Below are 23,676 nucleotides of genomic sequence, written 5' to 3'. Positions count from 1 at the left end.
CTACAAAAAGAAAGACGCTGCACTGCAACTTCAAGAAAAACGCTGCACTGCAAAAAGAAAAACGCTACAAAAAGAAAGATGCTGCACTGCAACTTCAAGAAAAACGCTGCACTGCAAAAAGGAAAAACGCTACAAAAAGAAAAACGCTGCAAAAAGAAAAGCGCTGCAAAAGCACACAAAGCACAACGGAAATAGGAAAAAAGACAACGGAAATGTTCCTGGGGAGACAATAACCCGACGGACCAGTTGCACGAACCAAAACATGTTAACCACTGCGCTAGGACTGGGACACACTTCAAAGAAGTGGAGGAGAGGTAAATGTGTTGTAATCTCATGATTCTAATAATACTACAGATATGTTTGCAGTGTTTGGGAGTAACGAAATACATGTAACACTGTCACGTATTTAAAATACAAAATACGAGTAACTGTATTCCGTTACAGTTACTGTGTAAATAGGTGGTATTCAGAATACAGTTTTTTTGTTGAAATAAATAGATTACACATCATTATTTTCCTATTTCGTATGTTAGGCTATGCCCTCTCTATTTTTTGTTAATTCCACTCTGGTGGAAACCCAAACAAAACAAGCATTAAGAGGCTCTAATGCCTGTGTCTCAGTTTCGCGGCCCATGCCACCTCTACTTGCGGCAGTATAATGACATGACAAAATATTTTCAATAATTATTGTTCAAAAAATTAGTTAATATGAAGGCAATAGGCAGAGTATTACAGGCATAGCGATAAAGGATGTGCCCTCATGTAGTCCGTGCTGCAGGGAGAATGGACGTTAAGTTTCTGTGAGCCAGGGAGTGAGAAAAAGGAAAGTGGAAAAGTATGAGTTCTCACCTAGCAGAAAAGGGAGATGGAAGCATGTAAATATAATAATAACCACTGCAGCCAAAAATAGTGCCTGACGAGTCCAGATGTAAGTACACTGTTTAGACTCGACTGTACAATGTGTTTGTGTTTTCCTCCGAAACAATAAGTTCGGTTGGAGCAGCCTTTCAACGCCTCTCTCTGTCTCTCGCTAGCAAAGTTGACCAACACTGTAAAGCTAGTTCCAGGTGCGAGCCAGACACTGAACCCCACGTATTAGCCAAAGGTCCCTTTACAACAGTTCGGAGCTGCAGATATATATATATATATATATATATATATATATATATTTGACTGTTTTGTAAAATAAATTGCTAAAATCATACAACTCATGTTTTTCAGGTTAAGATGTATTGTCCATTCTGTGGATTCCAGTTTGAGAACTTGACAAAATTTTGCTGTTCCTGTGGAAAAGACATAAGTTTTGTACCAGCTAAAGATGCTTCCACAGAACAAGAACACTCAAGAGGTAATTTTTTTCTGAACTTCCTGCTATTGTAACTCGTTCTATATGGAAAAAAGTTAAAAGGGCAAGATTTGTTCAGGTGTTTGTAATTTACAGATAGTGTCATAAATGAAAAAAAAAAAAGGAAAACTATAGACATCAGGTGTCATGTGACTAATAAATCTGCATTTCTGAAAGCAAAGACATTTTTCTGCTGGATGTGACTGTGGGGAAGAGGTAGATTTTTTTGTGCATTATGTTCATATGTTTTTTGAATAATGACTTTTTCATGTTTGCTTTTGAATTATAAACAACGATAGACCAATAAAGAGTCTCTCTGTCTTTCACCCTTTTTTCCTGTTCAGCCAAGACAGTTGTTCAGCAGTTCTTCAAGTACCGTGAAGGTAAAGAGGCAGAAAGGAGGATGTTCTCAAAATCCAAAAAGAAATCAAAGAAAACAGTGAAGGTATAAATACAAAGTTTTTTAAATGTTAATCTGTTGTCTGACAACACTTTTCTAATATGTGACCACTTTTTTTTTCCTAAAATGTAATCTAGATTTCTGTTGGGATCATGAACAAAAAGAGGACTGGCATGAGACCCATAAGAGGGAAATCACTACCATTACATGTTGACCCAAGCTGGTCATCTGAGAGGCTGTTGGGTGCTGCCATTAAAAAATTTAAAGCTTTCAACCAAGATATGAAAGATGTAGAATACATCCTGCTCTACCCTGATGGCTCTCAAATAAAAAATATTCCAGGAACTGACACACCCTTTACGATTGAACTCTACAAAGAGGCCGTTGGCAAGCCTTACCAAAGAATTACACTATTTGTCTGCACACTTGAGGACTTTTTGTCAGAATGTGAGTTAAATAGAATTGCCATTAATTCTTTTTTATACTCATATTGTTAAAGATTACTGTGTTGAAGATTTTAACCAAAGTATTTCATACGTTCCCACAGATGTTAGTGTTTCAGAAGTTGAGGAGGATGATGAAGTTATCGTTAGGGTACCACCCGTTACGTACACCAGAGCCTATACGTCGGTAAGTTGGCTACCTTCTAGCACATTGATCTGGCCTCTATGGCAGGTATATAAACATCTAATGTTCTTAACACTTTAATGTTAGCATTTGATGGCCACAAAAGCATGTTATGTCTTATAACATTTTCTTTTTATCATTGGATCTATGTTTTATAGGTCAACTTCAATATCCCAAACATCTGATGTGCAAGTACATAATACTCTTTTGTATAACAATGTTGCATATTTAATTGTTAAGTTTCATTTGCATGCCATTACATCTGCAGTTGTTATGGTATTGTGTTGTGTTTGTGTTTATGCTGAAGGTTCAGTGTGGTACAGAATCTCAAATGGCATCCACATCAGGAGAACATACTACAAGTTACAAGTTAGTCTTAAGTTATAAAATTACATGATTTCCCCTAGGGATCAATGAAGTATTATGATTCAGATTGTGATTCTAAAATTTAAAAAATATGAAATGATATATCTTGTAAATAATTATAAAGTAATAAGCTCAGTGAAACCGTTTTTTGTTGTTGTTGTTGTTTTTTAATTATAGAGGTTCTCTATCTAATCCATAACTTGAGCAAATTCAGTCACGGTGAAGTACTTCAGACCCAACCCAGCCAAATGTAGAGCCAGAATTACTATTACATAAAATGTATTTTAATCTTCTGTTTTTACTCTCCTTTGACAGTATCTATACCAATATCTATGCACCTGTCGTTATTGACAGCAGTTCTTCAGATGCTGAGGGAGAGGAGTTGCAAAAGGAAAACTGGTAACTTTCATATCTCGAATAAGTACAATAAACCCATAGTGTGTGACTTGCAGTTAACCTATTTATCAATTTTTTTTTTTTACTAAAAATAGTGCTGGGTACTGCTGCTATTTTTGATCCTAACCTTTTACAGGAGCAAACATAGCTTAACTTTTCCTGTGAAGTTATTCTGCTGATGATTGTATTCAGGAAAAAAAGATTCTTAAAATTATTTGGTTGCTGATGATTGTTCTTCAGATTACTATTTTGCTTTTTAAAATTAATTAACAGAAAAAGGCCAATTGATAAAGCAAGAAAAATTACTTAAAAGATATTAATAAATAATAAATATAAATACCTTGGAGTACACATTAACAATAAACTGGACTGGGCTAAAAACACCACTGCACTTTACAGGAAGGGCCAGAGTCGTCTCTATTTTTTGAGGCGACTGAGGTCCTTCAACATCTGCCAGAAAATGCTCAGGATTTTCTATGAGTCTGTTGTGGCCAGTGCGATCCTCTATGCTGTTGCATGCTGGGGGAGCAGGCTGAGGGTCGCAGATGCCAACAGACTTAATAAACTAATCCGTAAGGCCAGTAATGTTGTGGGGATGGAGCTGGACTCCCTCAAGGTGGTGTCGGAGAGGCGGATGCTGTCCAACATAAAGACAATGTTGGATAACACCTCCCACCCACTCCATGACATGCTGGTCAGTCACAGGAGCTCGTTCAGTGAGAGACTGAGATTACCGAAAAGCACCACTGAACGACACAGGAAATCTTTCCTGCCTGTGGCCATCTCCCTGTACAACGCATCCACTTAACACACTGGTTACTGCTACAAATACACATTTCTTTTCCAGCTATTTATTTATTTATGAGTGACTTATGTATGTATATATATGTATATATTGTACTATTCTTAGTTAGCGTATTGTCTGTCTTGTCTTAATGTTGGTTTATAATGGAGCACTGTAACAAAAAATAATTTCCCCCAGGGATTAATAAAGTATTCTGATTCTGATTCTGATTAAACAAAAAAAAAAATACATAAAGTGTAAATTAAGGTTAAAGGACACTCTTTCGAGGATGCCAATGTTCACATTTTGGACAGAGAGGACAGATGGTTTGAAAGAGGAGTGAAAGAAGCCATCTATGTCCACTGTGAGCGACCATCTTTGAACAGAGGCGGGGGTTTACGACACCAACTCTCTACCATCTATAATCCAGTTTTGAGATCCCTTCCCAGACGCCTTAACGCCCACTCACATCCTGGGCCATCTGACCTCAGGAATTCGCATGATAAGGTGGGGCCAGGTTTCACAATGAACACACCCGAAACTCTGGCTGATTGGGACCCACACCCGGTTTCACACCTTGGCTCAGGCGATTAGAGGATCATCAGGGGGTCCTTTTGTCCCTCTGTGGGGGGATACTCCCACTAGGTTTATATCTGGGACTCTCCACCATTTGACCTTAGAACTGAAGAAGCTTCTCGGATGAGAGGTGAAACGTCTTCAAGTAACTTAAAGAAGTCCAGACGCTTTTCTTTGCAAGCTCCTTTGACTACGATGACCTGGATGACTGAGAACCTTCACAGACATAAAGTGTAAATAGTGTAAATATTTTGTTGCTTTTCACTGACTCATTCTACAGTGATGAACCTGATGGATTGACGGCTGCAGATGTCATCTCAAATCTGGCTCTGAAGATCAACAAAACCTCCTGTAGCAGATTCAACATTAACCGAGCCAATGTCTGGGATGGTGCCTACCGAGGCTTCAGAAGGTCTTCATATAGTCCCAACTCTGGCATGATGGTGAAATTCTCTGATGATGTGGGGCTGGCTGAAGAGGCAATAGACACAGGTGGGCCTACTCGAGAATTTCTCACCCTTTTGATGGAAGCCATAAGGACGAGAACAATATTCGAAGGAAAAGACTATGCCAAATATCTCACATTTCATAGTAAAGGTATCTATTTTTTTCACATTTTTTTCCATGGTCAAAATTACTTTATTATAATGAATTGTCTTTATCTTTAGCTGCAGATGAAAATGAATATTTCTACGTTGGAAGAATGATTGCAGTTTCCATTGTCCATGGTGGTCCAGGGCCATGTTGTTTATCTCCAAACTTCTTTATGTACCTTGTTGGAAAAGAAAAGACATTCGAGGCACAAATTGATGATATACCAGATGAAGAAATCAAGAAGGCTCTACTAGAGGTAAATTTGTGATGTTATGATTATGACAAACGCCAATAAATGCAAATTTTTAGTTTTAGTTATCCACTTAACATAATCTTGGTAACTAACTGATGCCTGAAATGATTACGGATTGTGTAATCCAAGACTGTGTTAAATTGCACATTAATAGACAGCATGCGAAGGATGTCACTTGTGCATGTGTATGTGTGTGTAATATATATTTTTCTCTTTAGATAAAGAATGCAACATCTCTAAGTGAGCTCCGAGTAATCTCAGAAAAACACTCAAGCATGCTCCAGACAGCAGGATGCTGTCGATTCATGAGGACACTGGAGGATAAGAAGAAGGTAGTAGCGGATTACATTCAGTGGTACTTCATCTACCGAAACCATCTTTCCATCCAAAGGTATAGAATTCAGACTATTATGTGCCCATTTTACAAAATCTTTTCAGAAGAATAAATTGTTACTTTTTTTTTTTTTATTCCCATGAAATTTAAAGGACGGAAAAAACATATTCTAAATGCAAGACCTTTTTCAGGAGGACTTTTTTTTGTAGCAGGATGAGTGTCTTAGCTAGATAAGAATGTTGTGCAGTTTTGCTTTCTTGCACAAATAACATTAAACATTTTATTAAAAATTAGACTGTTTTCTAGTTTCAGAAAGGGTCTAGCAACACTGGATTTTCTAAACGCCCTGGAACAGCATCCTTCACTCTTCTTCTCATTCATGTGCTACACTGAGACCAGGCTGACAGCTGATCTTCTTGAGAACATCTTCCATGTGCAATTTGGTCCACCTGGCAGCTCTAGGCGTCAAGAGGAGACAAGAGTACTAAGCTACTGGCAAGACTATCTGCTTTCTGTAGAAGGTATTAAATTTGGTTGAAAATGTTGAAATGAGTACATTTATGTCAGCAAAGTGTAATGGCACCTTTTTCCTGTTTATTATCATTAGAAATAACTTTTATTCTCTTTACATTTTCAGAGAGAAATGGAAGTCTGTCTCTTGAAGACATCCTTATGTTTGCAACTGGACTGAGAGAAATTCCTCCTGCAGCAATTCAGCCAAAGCCACAACTTCTTTTCCAGACCACTTCACGCTTCCCTGTAGCAGATGTCTGTGCAAATACTATCAAAATCCCAGTGTTACACAGTTATGAGGACTTCCAAGAAGCCATGGATTATGGCATCCAGAACTCTCCTGGGTTTGGGCTTCCCTAAGGTCCAAGTCCTTTTGCTTTTAAGCCACATTTATGGTTTTAGCAAACATTTGAAGTTTGTGATTTTAAAATCTGAAAATTTTGTTTCTAATAATTTATAATAATTTCTGTAAATCACATAAAGTTTAATGCATCGCAAAAAGTTCAATCAGGTTTTGGAATTTCAAAAGCATAGTATCATAGTGGGACAATTGAACAAGTTAGACATATTTCACTGTGTTAAGAAATTGCCAATGTAACAAAATAAAACATTTCTTAAGTATTCTAATGTACTGAGACACACTAGTATAATAACACAGGGAAAAAAATCTGATAAATTCAGTTAAAAGGCTTTATTTAATCAAACACTTCTGTGTTTGATTACATTTTTTTGTAAGATATGCAAGTTGTTCTTGGAGTTAAAAAAAAAAGAAAAAGAAAAACCCACATAAATACAGGTCTCGCTGAATGCTTTTGTAAACCTTTGTTTGTAAAACAGATCTCCAAATTAATCAACGTGTTTGTTACAACACCTAATTAAAAGGAACAAGTTATTTTGTACAGTATGGTCTTTTGATTTCTTCAGGTAGAAAGCGTACACACTGAAAAGTTGACGGTAGTGAAACTATTTATATAAAAACTATGGTACTATTTTTTTCAATACTCATTAAAGTTGGTTTGTGACAATTAGTGTCAGTGGTAATTGTACCCACATCTAGCAGATGATTTTACATTGACTTCTAAAGTCCAGTCATATTTTTGAGTGTTATATAATTTTCAACTGCAGTAGTCCAGTTGACTGGTCGAGGGAGCTCACTCTGTCTTTCCAAGTTTGTGAAATGAACCTGGAGATTGTCGTCCCCACATAGACTGTACTGAGCAGGTAGAATGTCATCAAACTGGTGCAGGATTTCTTGAGGCACTTGGAATCCACACTCTCTTCCACCATACCTTAGGTCAGTCAGAAAAATGAACAAATTCAGTCACTTCTCCATGTACTATCCTTCAAGGTCACAGCAAAAGCGCAAAGTCAATCTTATAATTAAAAGTCAGTTCTGGAAATTGTGATTTTAAAGAATCTTCATTATGCATATATCTACATTTGTCATTTTTAGCCAAGATGTGATCCAAAGTTAAAATATGATTGTCTAACATTTTTTTTTTTTTTTTTGGAAAAAAATATAAAAATAAAACGTATGTGCATGAAGTCAGAGAACAGAACTAATGGCAAAACACAAGTGGCAGCTTTAATTTCTATTCAGCAAAAAGGTGAAAACAACAAAACACACTATTCAATTGCTAAAGTGTGTGTAATACCTGCTGTGAGTAACAGTTAGGGCAAATTGTTAAACCTAAATGACATACTGCTTACTTAACTCAAGTGGTTAGGTCAAGAAAGAAAAGAGTGCACATAAGGGATGGACTGTTCCTGAACCATTTTATAAATGAACAAAAGGTTTAATAACAGCAAGCTGGACAGGTATCCTGCACATACAATACACTATACTGAGGAAGAAAAATTTTAGTAAAACTATGAAATAAAATACATGGACTAAATACATACCTATGAGGCAGGTGATACATGGCTTCTGGTTTACCAGATGGACAACAAGATTGGCGCATAGGTCGGATGGTGTGAGTGTTCCAGAGATCTCTGTACTCGTCAAGCTCTTTTTGCAAGACATTGAGGAAGACATATCGCAGAAGGCATTTATGTTCATGACTGCCGTTGAAAAGATGCCTCTCCCTCAGGTCACTGAAGAGTTCAATCCAGAACTGAGTTCTAATGGTGGAATGACAAGGCATATAAAATTTAATAACACAAGTAATTCAATGTAATTGTCCTCTTTAAAACAAAGTCGTAATCTTAAGAATATTGAAATGTGCGCAATTTCGTTCAAAGAAAAGCTTATTCACATGTTCTGAAGTGTTTCATCAATGCACTGCAGGAAAGAAAAAGCATTTCACACAAATAACAAAATTTAACAAAATGATTAATCCTCCTGTTATTCCTGCATTTGGCGGTTGAACTTAAGAAAAGTTGTAATATACAGGTCTGTCCATATAAATGTACTATTTTGTTTCTACATGAACACTGAAGCTGTTATCACTTGTTAGATAACACACAGAAATCCAAAAGCTAGTGAAAACATCAGTATTTTTTTTTTTGGCACACAAAGTCGAAGAAATGTCTGAAACGAATGACCTCCTCTAACAAATTTCTGTCATGTTGGATCAATGTTCTTATATTACTCATATTACAGTTCTCAAATTTGAAGAATCCCTTGTTCTTTTATTTATATGACTCCCTACAGGTAAACTATTTGATCTAGATGTTAGTTTGGTACTACGTAGGCACACAAATTTGAATAAATTTTACTCAATTTTAAATACATCAATCTTTACTGACGCCATTGCCTCTAGGATTTATAATAATTTATTAAAATGTTGAATGTCAGTTTGTTTGTTGTTTTTTATAGTTCCTTTTTAGGACTTTTGTGGAATGTCTGAGTAGGATTTTCTTTTTGAGTGTGTTGTTTTAATACAAACAAATGTCACTGGTATACCACACCATTTATTATATTTTTTGAAGCAGTTGTGCATCACATGAGAAAAATGTGTAGGTGACTATGTTTTTCTTTGTTTGTTTGTGACTGTAATTTAATATTTGAGTATAAAACCCCACCCACAAAAAAAAGTATATCGCTGACCACGAAACACCTTCAGAACCATTCAATTTTAGTTTCAGAATATATTTTAAAAGCCATGTACCTTTGCTTTCTGAACGAAGACCACCAACTTTCAATCCGTTGATTTGTAGTTGAGGTACCATACATATGACTGTGGGCTCTTGCAAGTTCATCTCCATGGTCTGATCTTAAAGCACAGTGAATGGCTGCCATTGTGCCATTTTCTGTGCCACAGTCTGTACGAAGGCATGCTGGAAGTTGACCAAACCGTGACAAGCACTCCATATAATATTTTGCAATGATACCTGGGTCATTATTTGAGCTGCCACAGCTGAGCCACATAACTTTCCTTGAAAATCCATCGACACATGCACTAATAGCAACACCAAAGGGCTTCAGCTTATCATAACCATCCACATGCCACACTTGATTTGGTCCTTCTGAAAAATATCCTCTTCGAACAAACCTGCGTTTACAGCGACGCTTAACACCATATGGATCTAGTCTTGAGCGTATGTGCATTACATCATTTCTTTTAACTTTCAGATTATACTTTTGTCGCAGTGTCTGACACATGGATCTGTAACCCAGAAGCTGACCTGAGCCTCTCAGTTCTTGTGTAACAGTGGAAATGACAAAGTGGGAGTAAAGTCAGTCCTTCTAGTCATTCCAGCATCTTTTAGCCTCCTCTTTAATGTTCTCAGACTCATACAAATATTATGCTTGTTTTCAAGAAAATCCAGGATCACTTCATATGTATGGCCCTCAGAGAAATACTTATTGATGATGTCTGTGACTGAGACTGGGCCTAAGGTTGAAGAGAAAACATGAAAAGATAATTACGACCACAGGAATCCACAAATGCACTTAATAAGTGTTTTTTAAAAAAAAAAAATACCACATCTGAAACAAGTCTCAATAAACATGACTCAAGTATTTAATCTTCTTGATGTGTGCTTAAATAAAGGCCAGCAAAAGCTCAAAGAACATGGACCAGGATTCAGGACTTATCACTCTCATTAAGACCTCTATGCTGACAACTCAAAATTAGCAAAATTAGAGAAGTTAGAAGAATTTTGTCACTGTGTACATATGTCCTATTAAGTCATAAACTAGTTTTTAAAATTATGGCAGGCTTAAACCAGAATACAGTTCTTAGTACCTACCAATTCATGCCTTTACGATTTTTGGAATTCTGATTTATCTTTGCATACAGAGTCTTTAACAATACAAAAACCTTAGAATAAGGAAATGAATATAGTACTTTGGAATGGCACATGAATAATAATCCCCCCCCCCCCAAAAAAAAAAAAAGTTAAACACGCACTACTGAAGCTACTGTGGTGTATATAAGTCATTATGAAGCAATTAAAAGGTGAGCAATAAATACTAGAACTTAGGAAAGTGAAGTGCTTACCATTCTCTATAAAAGGTGCTAAAACTTGAATGTTAGTTCCACAGGACCCACAAAAAACTCCAATTTGCCCCACTAGCTGGATTCCACAATATGGACAATACATTGCCTGATGAAGACACAATGCCAAATGAAAACCTGAACACATTAACTGCAATATTCCTTAATGACTTTGACTTATTAGTATTTGTTCTCGAGTTTAAAAAAGCTTCATTTCTAAGGCTACATTAAACATTATCTTTGTTAGAATTATCTTTGAATGTATATTCCAGATATCTGTAGTATTATTAGAATCATGAGATTACAACACATTTACCTCTCCTCCACTTCTTTGAAGTGTGTCCCAGTCCTAGCGCACTGGTTAGCATGTTTTGGTTCGTGCAACTGGTCCGTCGGGTTATTGTCTCCCCAGGAACATTTCCGTTGTCTTTTTTCCTATTTCCGTTGTGCTTTGTGTGCTTTTGCAGCGCTTTTCTTTTTGCAGCGTTTTTCTTTTTGCAGCATTTTTCTTTTTGCAGCGTTTTTCTTTTTGTAGCGTTTTTCTTTTTGCAGTGCAGCGTTTATCTTGAAGTTGCAGTGCAGCGTCTTTCTTTTTGTAGCGTTTTTCTTTTTGCAGTGCAGCGTCTTTCTTTTTGTAGCGTTTTTCTTTTTGCAGTGCAGCGTTTTTCTTGAAGTTGCAGTGCAGCGTCTTTCTTTTTGTAGCGTTTTCCTTTTTGCAGCATTTTTCTTTTTGCAAGTGTTTTCTGAAGTTGCAGTCCGTTTGGCCTCTCAGGGCCACCGTAGGGGGAGAGAAGGGCGGGCTCGCAGCACAGGTGCAAGTAGCAGAAAAAATGTGCAGCCACCATGTGGTGAAAAAAGGAATTACACCTATAAAGCCAGGATTTATTTATTCAGACTTAGAAAGTGAGCCATAAATTATACATAATTAGGCTACATTCACACTGCAGGCGAAAGCACATCAAATCCGATTTTTTTGGACCCTATGCGACCCATATCCGATCATGGTATGACAGTGTGAACGGCACAAATCCGATATTTTCAAATCCGATCTGGGTCACTTTCGTATGTGGTACTGAATCCGATACATATCCGATGTTTTCATTTCATTTCTTTATTTATTTCACACATGGTTCAACAGTGTTTCTTTTCCTACATACAGAACCTCCTTCCCATTAATATGACACTGCACCCATGGGTGAAAAGGAGCAGGAAGAAGAATAAATTCTTGTTAGCACCTGCCCCCTATCTGCAATCCAAATATTCTTACAAGAGGGCGCCAATAACCCCCAAAAAACCCTCTAACATGTATCTTTATGTAACAATGCAAAACTAAACAACAAATCAATATAATCAGCAATATACAGCATTAAATGGCAATGAAAAATTTTTCTTCCACATTTAGCCCTAATTACTTTCATGTTCTTCATACTGATTTATCCTTTTAAGTATGTAACACATTTTAAAACGGTGCATGTTTGTACAACTCTTGAGATTATCTACAAGAGAATTCCATATTCTTATACCTTTAACTGTCGGACACATTTGCCTTTGTGTGGTCTTAGCAAACTTATGCTTAAAGTCAAACTTCCTTCTACTGTCCCCACTTCCTGAACACAATACAAACAAACTTTGTAACTTAAGAGGTAATGTGTTATTTTTTGCCTTGCACATGAATAATAATGTCTGTAATTTCACTAAGTCTTCAAATTTCAACAATTTCGATTTTATAAACAAATTATTTGTATGTTCTCTATATTTAACATTATGAACCATTCGTACCACTTTCTTCTGTAGCAAGTATAGAGGATGTATATAAGTCACATATGTATTCCCCCACACCTCAGCACAATAACTGAGATAGGGGAAAATTAGTGAGAAATATAAAATACGCATTGCCTTATAATCTAGTATATCTCTGACATTACCCAGAATATAAATATTTTTAACCATCTTTTTTCTAACATGTTCAATATGAGATTTCCATTTTAATTTATCATCCAATACTACCCCCAAAAAACGGAGTTCAGTAACTCTCTCAATCGGAACTCCATCAATGGACAGAATTACTTCATCCTCTTTTACCCGATTTCCAAAAATCATAAATTTCGTTTTTGTCAAGTTCAAAGATAATTTGTTTACATCAAACCATTTTTTTAGTTTTTCCATTTCAGAAACCATTAATTCAGCCAATTCTTTCAATTTATCCCCAGCACAATAAAAATTTGTATCATCAGCAAACAAAACGAAATTGAACATTTTGGACACATCACAAATATCATTTATATATAAATTAAAAAGTTTTGGTCCCAAAACAGACCCTTGAGGAACCCCACATTCAATTTTCAGTCTTTCAGAGGAATTGCCTAAATAATGCACATACTGGGTCCTATTTTCTAGATAACTTCTTAACCAGTTTAATGCAATTCCTCTCACCCCATAAGTATTAAGCTTAGAAATCAAAATAGAATGTTGCATTGTATCAAAAGCTTTTTTTAAGTCAATAAATACTTCTATTGTATATTTATCATTATCTGTTGCACATGAAATATCGTCAATAGTAGACATCAGTGCTAATGCCGTTGATCTATTTTTCCGAAATCCATATTGATTTTCACTTAGTAATTGATGTTTTTCAATAAAGCTATCAAGTCTTTCCACGAACAGTTTTTCAAGTACTTTGGAAAACTGTGATAAAAGTGACACTGGCCTATAATTATTAAAACTATGTTTATCTCCCTTTTTATACAGAGGTATCACTTTTGCCACTTTCATTCTGTCAGGAAATACGCCAGTATGGAATGAAAGCTTGAAAAGATAACAAAGAGGAGTAATTATACAGTCCAATGTCTTTTTAACTATAACCGTATCTAAACCATCGCAATCAGTAGATGTCTTATTTTTAGTCTTGTGTAAAATTGCTGCAATTTCTTTTTCAGTGATATCAGCTAAAAATATAGACTTAACTACTCTGCTTTCACCTTTCCAATCATCCTTTTGTTGTAACTTATCATGTTTTCTAATTAGATTCGCCAAATTAGGGCCAATATTTACAAAAAAGGAATTGAATTCATTTACCACTTCATTCATGTCCTTTATAATCTTATCTTCCTTATAAAAATACTTAGGCAAATCTAAGGAAACATTCTTATTGCCTAATATCTCTCTGAAAATATTCCAAATACCCTTTATATTATTTTTCTTTTCTTGAAATAGTTTGTTATAGTATTCTTTCTTGGCCTTCCTCAATATTAATACTAGCCTATTTTTATAGACTTTATATTTCATTTCAGCGGTCTTTGTTCTGAGTTTTATATAATCACTGTATAGTTTGTTCTTCTTTTTGCACGCGTTTACTGGCCCCTTAGTTATCCATGGTTTAAAATTAGTTTTCTTCTTCTTAACCTTAAGTGGTACCAGTGGACAATGTTTTCCATACAAGACCAAATAAGTATTTAAAAACGCGTCATATGCGACATTTACATCATTTACATAAACCTCCTTCCAGTCCTCTTCTATGAGGTCATGTCTAAATTTATTTATTGCATCCTCATTTCTTATCCTTATACATCTGTCCAATTGCTCTTCCTCCTCCTCCTTACGATTTCTCATATTGTAATCTAAGGTAAAAAAAAAAACAGGTAAATGATCACTTATATCATTTATGATGAGGCCACTTTTAATATTATTCCCTAAACTATTAATAAAAATATGATCAGTTAATGTTGCTGATGTATCCGTTATTCTACTCGGCTTTGAAATCAGAGGGTATAATCCATTTCCAAGTAGTAATTCTAAAAAGTCTGATGCCATGTGATTAGTCTCTTTTAGAAAATCAATATTATAATCTCCACACAAACAGAAAGTCTTATTTCCCTTAGCCCTACTTAATAAATCTTCCACTACATCTATAAAATTTTCTGTCAGTGTTCCAGGTTTTCTATATATACACGTAACAATTATATTACTTCTTCTTTCCATTTCTAGTTCTACTGTAACAGTCTCCATCAAGTCGTCAATAACCATAGACATATCTTTAAGTTGTTTACATTTCAGATCACGGTTAACAAAAAGTGCCACCCCTCCTGTCTTCTTATTAGATCTATTTATGTAATATAACTCATACCCATCAATATAAAACACACAGCCCCTTTTCTCATCTAGCCATGTTTCAGATAATGCAATTACTTTAAACTTGCCTCTCAAACTATGCAAAAAATCATTGATCGGAGCAAAATTTTTATAGAGGCTTCTACAATTAAAATTAATTAAAGAAAATATATTACTTATATCAACGTTATCTCTAAATTGCTCCTCCGTATAATATTCACATGTCTCATTAATTGTGTTAAGCATATTCCCTTCTAGATCAATATTGGCTTCGAAATCATATGATTTCTAATCTAAATCATCGCTCATTATAAATGAGTATTCTTTAAATGACTATACCAAAAAATGAAACAACAGAAAGCGACTGCTGTGTGAATGGTCATGTCACATTAAATCCGTCTTTTACGTCACTGACACAAGACAGACGCCAATTATCAGCTCCGGAGAAGACATCGCAAACGCTTCCTGGCCAATACGTGTAGATGTTAGTGAAACTGTTGGGAAGACAACGTTGGAGAAACGTGAACATTTTATTTGTACTGTATAATCTGCAGATTCTGACAGAAATCTGCAACTATCCTTTGAAGCACCGCTCCTCTAAAACAGCAATAAGGATAATTATTAGGTTATCTGCATTATTATGTAAATAACAAAATAACTTAAAGCAAAAATTGGGAAACGTAAAGTCCGAAGTCTTTATATTAAGGGCCATCAGTCAAACAATATTGTTTGCTCTGGTTGTACAGAGCGCGTTGTGTGTGACATCTTCTTTTGCGCATGCGGGCCGCTTTGAGCGTTCACACTAGAAAGCGTTTGCTGTCGCATTTTATTTGTAGTGTGAACAAGCAGACAAAAAAATCGGAATTGAGCATTAAGACCTGCAGTGTGAATGTAGCCGAAGCTGTGGGCCACATGAAATCTGACCGCGGGCCGATCGGACTTTGGACATGCCTGACTTATGCTATTCAGGCATTTTTTCCGTGTTTTTGTTTGTTTTTTGTTTTGTTTTTTTGTTAGCTTTATGATGACTGCTATTTTTTCTTCTAAATTGTTTAAGGAAATCAATGTCTATTTTATTAAAACCTTGTTATGCTTAATAAACAGTTAGGGTGTAAAGCATGCATGTTACAAGCACGTAGATGCTTTTATTTACAGTTTGTCGTTGGTTTCTTCTGCTTGTGCAGTTTTCCAGCCACCTTCTTCCCGTGCAGCACACAGTCCCAACATGATCAGATCATGCAGAACAGCCGTGTGGGTCAGCATCCCCTGACACCACACCCTGAACCCACCAGCCAAAGCCCTCCCTGCAGCTGAGCCACAAACCACATATTATCTCATTTAGAAAAATGTTTTGAGTAACTGACAAAACACGTAGTTAAGATTAATTTTTAGGGGTTTTGTTGGTTTTATAAACAGTTTAGTTTGAAACACACTGAATAATTCATTAACTACATTTTAAAAATCTGAAAAGCACTGTGGCGGGGTGTGGTTTGTGGCTGAGCAGCATCAGGGGAGGGGTGGAGCAGTGGGTTCAGGTTGTGATGTCAGGGGACGCTGACAAGACAATTATATGACGCAAACTGTACTACACACCTACATTCAAAAGTTAAAATAATTTTATAAATTATTTCAATTAAATATTTGGAACAAACTTGTGTGGGCAAATAGTATGGGGACTATAGTTAATTTTAGATCACCTTAATAGTTAATTTCAGTACTGAGCACTCAAAATAATATAAGTAAAAAAGTTATAGGTTCACATGGTCGAGGATTGTTTGTGCAGAGTTGGTGGAAGTCCGAGTGCAGAAATGGGGGAGTGAACCAGAGCAAGGTCGAGAACAATAGCTCTCACAGATAGATGCTGCCTCAGACGGTTAGGGAGAAGAGGCCAGTGTGTGTGTGTGTGTCCATCCATCCCTAGGTGAAGCTGCACCCGATGAAGGAGAGGAAGAGCGCAAATAAGTGGGGCTAAAAACCACAGCACTTCTCAACGGTTTTTCAGATAGAATCAGATAGAAGCGCATTCTCCTTTATAAATATGTGTATCCCTTCGTTACCATGGGAACGAAGATAAAAGGGATTTGTAGAGTCAATGCGGACTTTGTGGACATTTGAAAAGGTCAGGAGTTAAGAGTGGGACACTTTGGTTTTTTTCTTCTTTTTTTCTTTTTCTTTTTGCCACAAGACCGGAAAAAACGGCATGTGTCCCTAAGTTGCGGCTTCGGTACCTTGGGATCTACCTATCCGAAGAGGAAGAAGCATAAAGGGAGTGACTTTTTTTTTTTTTTTGAATTGGCAGATAATTTCAAATGCAGCGTTTCTATCAGCTCAACAAATGTCAGCACACACAAACTGTGTGTAGTGTGTAGCACAGTGTGTTGGTAGCCAAATCGCCGGCTGCGGTGTTTGACACGAAGAAACAAGAAATCAAGCTGAGACAAGAAGAAGGATTAGAAAGACAAGACAGGACAGGAAGAAGAGACGTTACATTTAAAGGTAAGGACTCCTCATTTAAAGATCACATGTAAGTCCTCATGTTTTTAAATCACATACTGGGTCTGTACAGGTAACATTATGTTTTTTACATGTGAAACGTGCTACAAATCAAACTTAGGTAGACTGTGTTACTTAAAGGCTGCAGGAAAATACTCGGTTGTGTTTAAAAAGGTTAGTTTGCTGTACTGTGATGGATTTAAAGCAAATAAGGATCCTAACTGCAAAAGAAAATAATTTTCAAAAAAGTTGAAATATCTAAAACAATGGCAGATTAAAAAAAAAACACACACACAATAAAAACAACAGACTGCAGGGAGGTTCTGTTCTGTGATGTCACAATCAAGCTGGTCTGAATAGAGATACAGTCCCGATCAAAAGTTTAAGACCTCTTGAAAAATTGCAACAAAAAAATAAAAAATAAAAAAATCATATTTTGCATGGTTGGATCTTAACAAGGTTCCAAGTAGAGCTTCAACATGCAACAAGCAGAAATTGGACAAAAACGTTTTTTAAGGATTCAATTTATTGAAAACAAACAGAAAAATAAACAGAAATCAAAGTTCCAAACATGAACTCAGTAATGAATAGCTTCACAGCTATTGCTGATCACTTCAAAAAATTTGTTGCGGCTCTTTTATAACATCACACAAACATCTCACATAAGCTCTATCTCTACAGTTTTATGACGCACTCATAGCACACTATGCCCACATTTGTGGAGAGCAACCTTTGCATTATTTGTGGTAATGGGAAACAGTAAGGCATTTTGTACCAGGAGCTCGTTTTGCTTGTCGCCCCCTAACAGTCAGCAGATAACATGTTAATCAGGTTATGTTATGACAATCCCTGCAGCACATTGGCGGGGGGGCCAACTTCACTCACTCTTCAAATCCAACAAAAGTGGTATCAAACGTTTGTGCTACGTTTGTGCTGCAAAAATTTTCATTTGTGCTGCTATCATTTTAAAGATATTAATAAAAATTTCTAGAGGTCATCAGAGGTCAACCAGGCCCTGGTGAAATGAGGATGGTATCAGTCAGCAGCACATGCCCTGGTGTGGTGAATATGGCCTCACAGGGAGCAGTGGCCCAGGTGCAATGTGGACGGCCTCAGCCAGCAACGCAGGCCCTGGTGTGGTGACTATGGCCTCACAGGGAGCACTGTCCCTGGTGTAATGTGGATGGTAGAAGCCGGCATCACAGGCCCTGGTGTAATGTTTATGGCATGAGCCAACAACAGTGGCACTGGTGAAATGTGGATGGTATTGGCCAGCACAACAGGCCCTGGTGTAATGTGAATGTCCTCAGCCAACACCACTTGACCTGGTGTAATGTGGATGGCATGAGCCAGTATCACAGGCCCTTGTGTATTGTCGATGGTTTCGGACAGCACCACATGCCCTGGTGTAATGTGGATGGCATCAACGAGTAGCACAGGCCCTGGTGGAATGTAGTTGGCCTCAGTCAGTAGCACAGGCCCTGGTGGAATGTGGATGGCATGAGCCAGCAACGCAGGCCCTGGTGTGGTGAAGATGGCCTCACAGGGAGCACTGGCCATGGTGTAATATGGATGGCATCAGCCAGTAGCATAGGCCTTTGTGTATTGTGGATGGGATCAGCCACCAACACAGGCCCTGGTGAAATGTAGTTGTCCTCAGCCATGAACACAGGCCCTGGTGAAATGTAAATGGCCTCAGCCAGTATCACAGGCCATGTTGTAATGTGGATGGCCTCATCTAACAACACTGTCCCTGGTGAAATATGGATGGTATTGGTCAGCACCACACACCCTGGTGTAATGTGAACGGCCTTAGCCAACACCACTGGCCCTGGTGAAATGTGGATGGTATTGGCCAGCACCACAGGCCCTGGTGTAATGTGAATGTCCTCAGCCAACACCACTAGCCCTGGTGTAATGTGGATGGCATCAGCCAGTAGCACAGACCTTTGTGTATTGTGGATGGCATCAGCCATCAACAGAGGCCCTGGTGAAATGTAGTTGGCCTCAGCCAGAAGCACAGGCACTGGTGTGGTGAACATGGCCTCACAGGAAGCACTGGCATTGGTGTAATGTGGATGGCCTCAGCCAACAACACTGGCCCTGGTGAAATGTGGATGGTATTCGCCAGCACCACAGGCCCTGGTGTAATGTGGATAGCATCAGCAGGTATCACAGGACCTTGTGTATTGTGGATGTCATCAGCCAGCAACACAAGCCCTGGTGAAATGTGGATAGCATCAGCCAGTATCACAGGACCTTGTGTATTGTGGATGTCATCAGCCAGCAACACAAGCCCTGGTGAAATGTGGATGGTTTCGGACAGCACCACAGGCCCTTGTGTATTGTGGATCGCATCAGCCAGCAACACAAGCCCTGGTGAAATGTGGATGGCCTCAGCCAACAGTACAGGCCCTGGTGTGGTGATGATGGCCTCACAGGAAGCACTGGCAGTGGTGTAATGTGGATGGCCTCAGCCAATAACACTGGCACTGGTGAAATGTGGATAGTATTGGCCAGCACAACAGGCCCAGGTGTAATGTGAATGTCCTCAGCCAACACCACTGGCCCTGGTGTAATGTGGATGGCATGAGCCAGTATCACAGGCCCTTGTGTATTGTCGATGGTTTCGGACAGCACCACATGCCCTGGTGTAATGTGGATGGCATCAATGAGTAGCACAGGCCCTGGTGGAATGTAGTTGGCCTCAGTCAGTAGCACAGGCCCTGGTGGAATGTGGATGGCATGAGCCAGCAACGCAGGCCCTGGTGTGGCGATGATGGTCTCACAGGGAGCACTGGCCCTGGTGTAATATGGATGGCATCAGCCAGTAGCATAGGCCTTTGTGTATTGTGGATGGGATCAGCCACCAACACAGGCCCTGGTGAAATGTAGTTGGCCTCAGCCATGAACACAGGCCCTGGTGAAATGTAAATGGCCTCAGCCAGTAGCACAGTCCATGTTGTAATGTGGATGGCCTCATCTAACAACACTGTCCCTGGTGAAATATGGATGGTATTGGTCAGCACCACACACCCTGGTGTAATGTGAATGGCCTTAGCCAACACCACTGGCCCTGGTGTAATGTGGATGGTATTGGCCAGCACCACAGACCCTAGTGTATTGTGAATGTCCTCAGCCAACACCACTAGCCCTGGTGTAATGTGGATGGCATCAGCCAGTAGCACAGACCTTTGTGTATTGTGGATGGCATCAGCCACCAACACAGGCCCTGGTGAAATGTAGTTGGCCTCAGCCAGAAGCACAGGCACTGGTGTGGTGAACATGGCCTCACAGGAAGCACTGGCCGTGGTGTAATGTGGATGGTATCAAAAAGCATCACAGGCGCTGGTGTAATTTGGAATGCCTCAGCCAGCAGCACAGGCCCTGGTGTGGTGATGATGACCTCACAGGAAGCACTGGCTCTGGTGTAATCTGGATGGCCACAGCCAACAACAATGGCCCTGGTGAAATGTGGATGGTATTGGTCAGAAGCACAGGCCCTGGTGTAATGTGGATGGCCTCAGCCAATACCACTGGCCCTGGTGTGGTGAAGATGGCCTCACAGGGAGAACTGGCCCTGCTGCAATGTGGATTGCATCAGCCAGTAGCACAGGCCCTTGTGTATTGTGGATGGCATCAGCCAGCAACACAAGCCCTGGTGAAATGTGGATGGCCTCAGCCAACAGTACAGGCCCTGGTGTGGTGATGATGGCCTCACAGGAAGCACTGGCAGTGGTGTAATGTGGATGGCCTCAGCCAATAACACTGGCACTGGTGAAATGTGGATAGTATTGGCCAGCACAACAGGCCCAGGTGTAATGTGGCATCAGCCAGTAGCACAGACCTTTGTGTATTGTGGATGGCATCAGCCACCAACACAGGCCCTGGTGAAATGTAGTTGGCCTCAGCCAGAAGCACAGGCACTGGTGTGGTGAACATGGCCTCAGAGGAAGCACTGGCCGTGGTGTAATGTGGATGGTATCAAAAAGCATCACAGGCGCTGGTGTAATTTGGAATGCCTCAGCCAGCAGCACAGGCCCTGGTGTGGTGATGATGACCTCACAGGAAGCACTGGCTCTGGTGTAATCTGGATGGCCACAGCCAACAACAATGGCCCTGGTGAAATGTGGATGGTATTGGTCAGAAGCACAGGCCCTGGTGTAATGTGGATGGCCTCAGCCAATACCACTGGCCCTGGTGTGGTGAAGATGGCCTCACAGGGAGAACTGGCCCTGCTGCAATGTGGATTGCATCAGCCAGTAGCACAGGCCCTTGTGTATTGTGGATGGCATCAGCCAGCAACACAGGCTCTGGTAAAAATGTGGATGGTAACAGCCAAAACCACAGGCCCTGGTGTAATGTGGATGGCATCAACGAGTAGCACAGTCCCTGCTGAAATGTAGTTGGCCTAAACCAGAAACACAGGGCCTGGTGAAAAGTGGATGGTCTCAGCCATAAGCACAGGCCCTGGTGTTGTGAAGATGGCCTCACAGAGAGCACTGGCCCTGATGAAATGTGGATGGCATCAACGTGTAGCACAGGCCCTTTTTTTTGTGGATGGCATCAGCCAGCAACACTGGCCCTTGTGTATTGTGGATGGCATCAGCCAGCAACACAGACTCTGTTTAAATGTAGTTGGTCTAAGCCAGCAACACAGGCCCTGGTGTAATGTGGATGGCATCAGCCAGCAACGCAGGTTCTGGTGAAATGTAGATGGCCTCTCAGGAAGCAGTGGCCCTGATGTAATGTGGATGGCATCAGCCAGAAGCACAGGCCCTGGTGTGATGATGATGGCCTCACAGGAAGCACTGGCAGTGGTGTAATGTGTATGGCCTCAGCCAACAACACTGGCCCTGGTGAAAAGTGTATGTTATTCGCCAGCACCACAGGCCCTGGTGTAATGTGGATAGCATCAGCAAGTATCACAGGACCTTGTGTATTGTGGATGTCATCAGCCAGCAACACAAGCCCTGGTGAAATGTGGATGGTTTCGGACAGCACCACAGGCCCTGGTGTAATGTGGATGGCATGAGCCAACAACGCAGGCCCTGGTGAAATGAGGATGGTATCAGCCAGCAGCACAGGCCCTGGTGTGGTGAATATGGCCTCACAGGGAGCAGTGGCCCAGGTGAAATGTGGATGGCATAATCCAGAAACACTGGCCCTGGTGAAATGTGGATGGTATTGGCCAGCACAACAGGCCCTGGTGTAATGTGAATGTACACAGCCAGTAGCACAGGCCCTTGTGTATTGTGGGTCGCATCAGCCAGCAACACAAGCCCTGGTGAAATGTGGATGGTATCAACGAGTAGCACAGGTCCTGGTGTAATGTGGATGGCCTCAGCCAACAGCACAGGCCCTGGTGTGGTGATGATGGCCTCACAGGAAGCACTGGCAGTGGTGTAATGTGGATGGCCTCAGCCAATAACACTGGTACTGGGGAAATGTGTATTGTAGTGGCCAGCACCACAGGCCCAGGTGTAATGTGAATGTCACCAGCCAACAACCCATGCCCTGGTGTAATTTGGATGGCATCAGACAGAAGCACAGGCCCTGGTGTAATGTGAATGTCCTCAGCCAACACCACTGGCCCTGGTGTAATGTGGATGGTCTCAGCCAACAGCACAGGCATTGGTGTGTTGAAGATGGCCTCACAGGAAGCACTGTCCCTGGTGTAATGTGTATGGCATCAGACAGAAGCACAGGCCCTGGTGAAATGTGGATGGTATTGGCCAGCACAACAGGCCCTGGTGTAATGTGAATGTCCTCAGCCAACACCACTGGCCCTGGTGTAATGTGGATGGCATCAGCCAGTGGCACATAATGAAAACCTATACTTTGTTTCGGGCGAGTTCCCCATTCAAATGCATGTAATCGTAAGAAACGCACTGTCTTGACTAAAGAAAGCCTTTTTGTACAACTTCATATAAATAGCTGTAGCTTTTGATAGAAGACTCAGACACACATATTTCTGGCTTTATCTTATAGAATTCAATATCCCCGTGCCGGGCAAACAGGTTTTGCAGCTGTTTGAGCTACGATTTTCAAGTTATTCACATAATGAAAACCTATACTTTGTTTCGGGCGAGTTCCCCATTCAAATGCATGTAATGTAAGAAACGCACCGTCTTGACGAAAGAAAGCCTTTTTGTACATCTTCATATAAAGAGCTGTAACTTTTGATAGAAGACTCAGACACACATATTTCGCACTGTGTGTCTGAGTCTTCTATTAAAAAAACGTCAAAACGCACTGTCTTGTCGAAAGAAAGCCTTTTTGTACAACTTCATATAAATAGCTGTAACTTTTGATAGAAGACTCAGACACACATATGTACGGCTTTATCTTATAGAATTCAATATCCCCGTGCTGGGCAAACAGGTTTTGCAGCTGTTTGAGCTACGATTTTCAAGTTATTCACATAATGAAAACCTATACTTTGT

At 39.7% G+C, this 23,676-nt stretch overlaps 2 protein-coding genes across 3 annotated transcripts; one reads left to right on the top strand and one right to left on the bottom strand.

Moving 5' to 3' along the window:
- Positions 1-224: 224 nt before the first annotated feature.
- LOC146377113 (G2/M phase-specific E3 ubiquitin-protein ligase-like) lies at positions 225-7,086 on the top strand. Its single transcript, XM_084944367.1, has 13 exons — positions 225-314; positions 1,222-1,348; positions 1,690-1,790; positions 1,883-2,192; positions 2,293-2,375; positions 2,531-2,550; positions 2,613-2,741; positions 3,054-3,137; positions 4,775-5,091; positions 5,163-5,344; positions 5,560-5,732; positions 5,982-6,196; positions 6,313-7,086. Exons 2-13 carry the CDS (start codon positions 1,228-1,230, stop codon positions 6,546-6,548), a joined length of 1,971 nt encoding a protein of 656 aa, XP_084800493.1. The 5' UTR covers positions 225-314; positions 1,222-1,227; the 3' UTR covers positions 6,549-7,086.
- Positions 6,865-11,406, bottom strand: LOC146377112 (uncharacterized). 2 transcript variants are annotated; one of them, XM_084944016.1, is made up of 5 exons: positions 10,947-11,406; positions 10,634-10,739; positions 9,299-10,024; positions 8,091-8,309; positions 6,865-7,477 (listed from the first exon to the last, which is right to left on the bottom strand). In XM_084944016.1, exons 3-5 carry the CDS (start codon positions 9,790-9,792, stop codon positions 7,267-7,269), a joined length of 924 nt encoding a protein of 307 aa, XP_084800142.1. In that variant the 5' UTR covers positions 9,793-10,024; positions 10,634-10,739; positions 10,947-11,406; the 3' UTR covers positions 6,865-7,266. The 2 variants fall into 2 exon arrangements, with proteins under 2 accessions (XP_084800142.1, XP_084800143.1); XM_084944017.1 differs by lacking the exon at positions 10,947-11,406 and having other exon boundaries at positions 10,634-10,940.
- Between the last annotated feature and the right edge of the window lie 12,270 nt (positions 11,407-23,676).

This window comes from Perissodus microlepis, chromosome 11 (genome assembly GCF_051167445.1).
Source record: "Perissodus microlepis isolate ML-2025 ecotype Zambia chromosome 11, ASM5116744v1, whole genome shotgun sequence".
Classification (NCBI taxonomy): domain Eukaryota; kingdom Metazoa; phylum Chordata; class Actinopteri; order Cichliformes; family Cichlidae; genus Perissodus; species Perissodus microlepis.
This window is presented reverse-complemented; position numbering and strand designations above follow the sequence as displayed.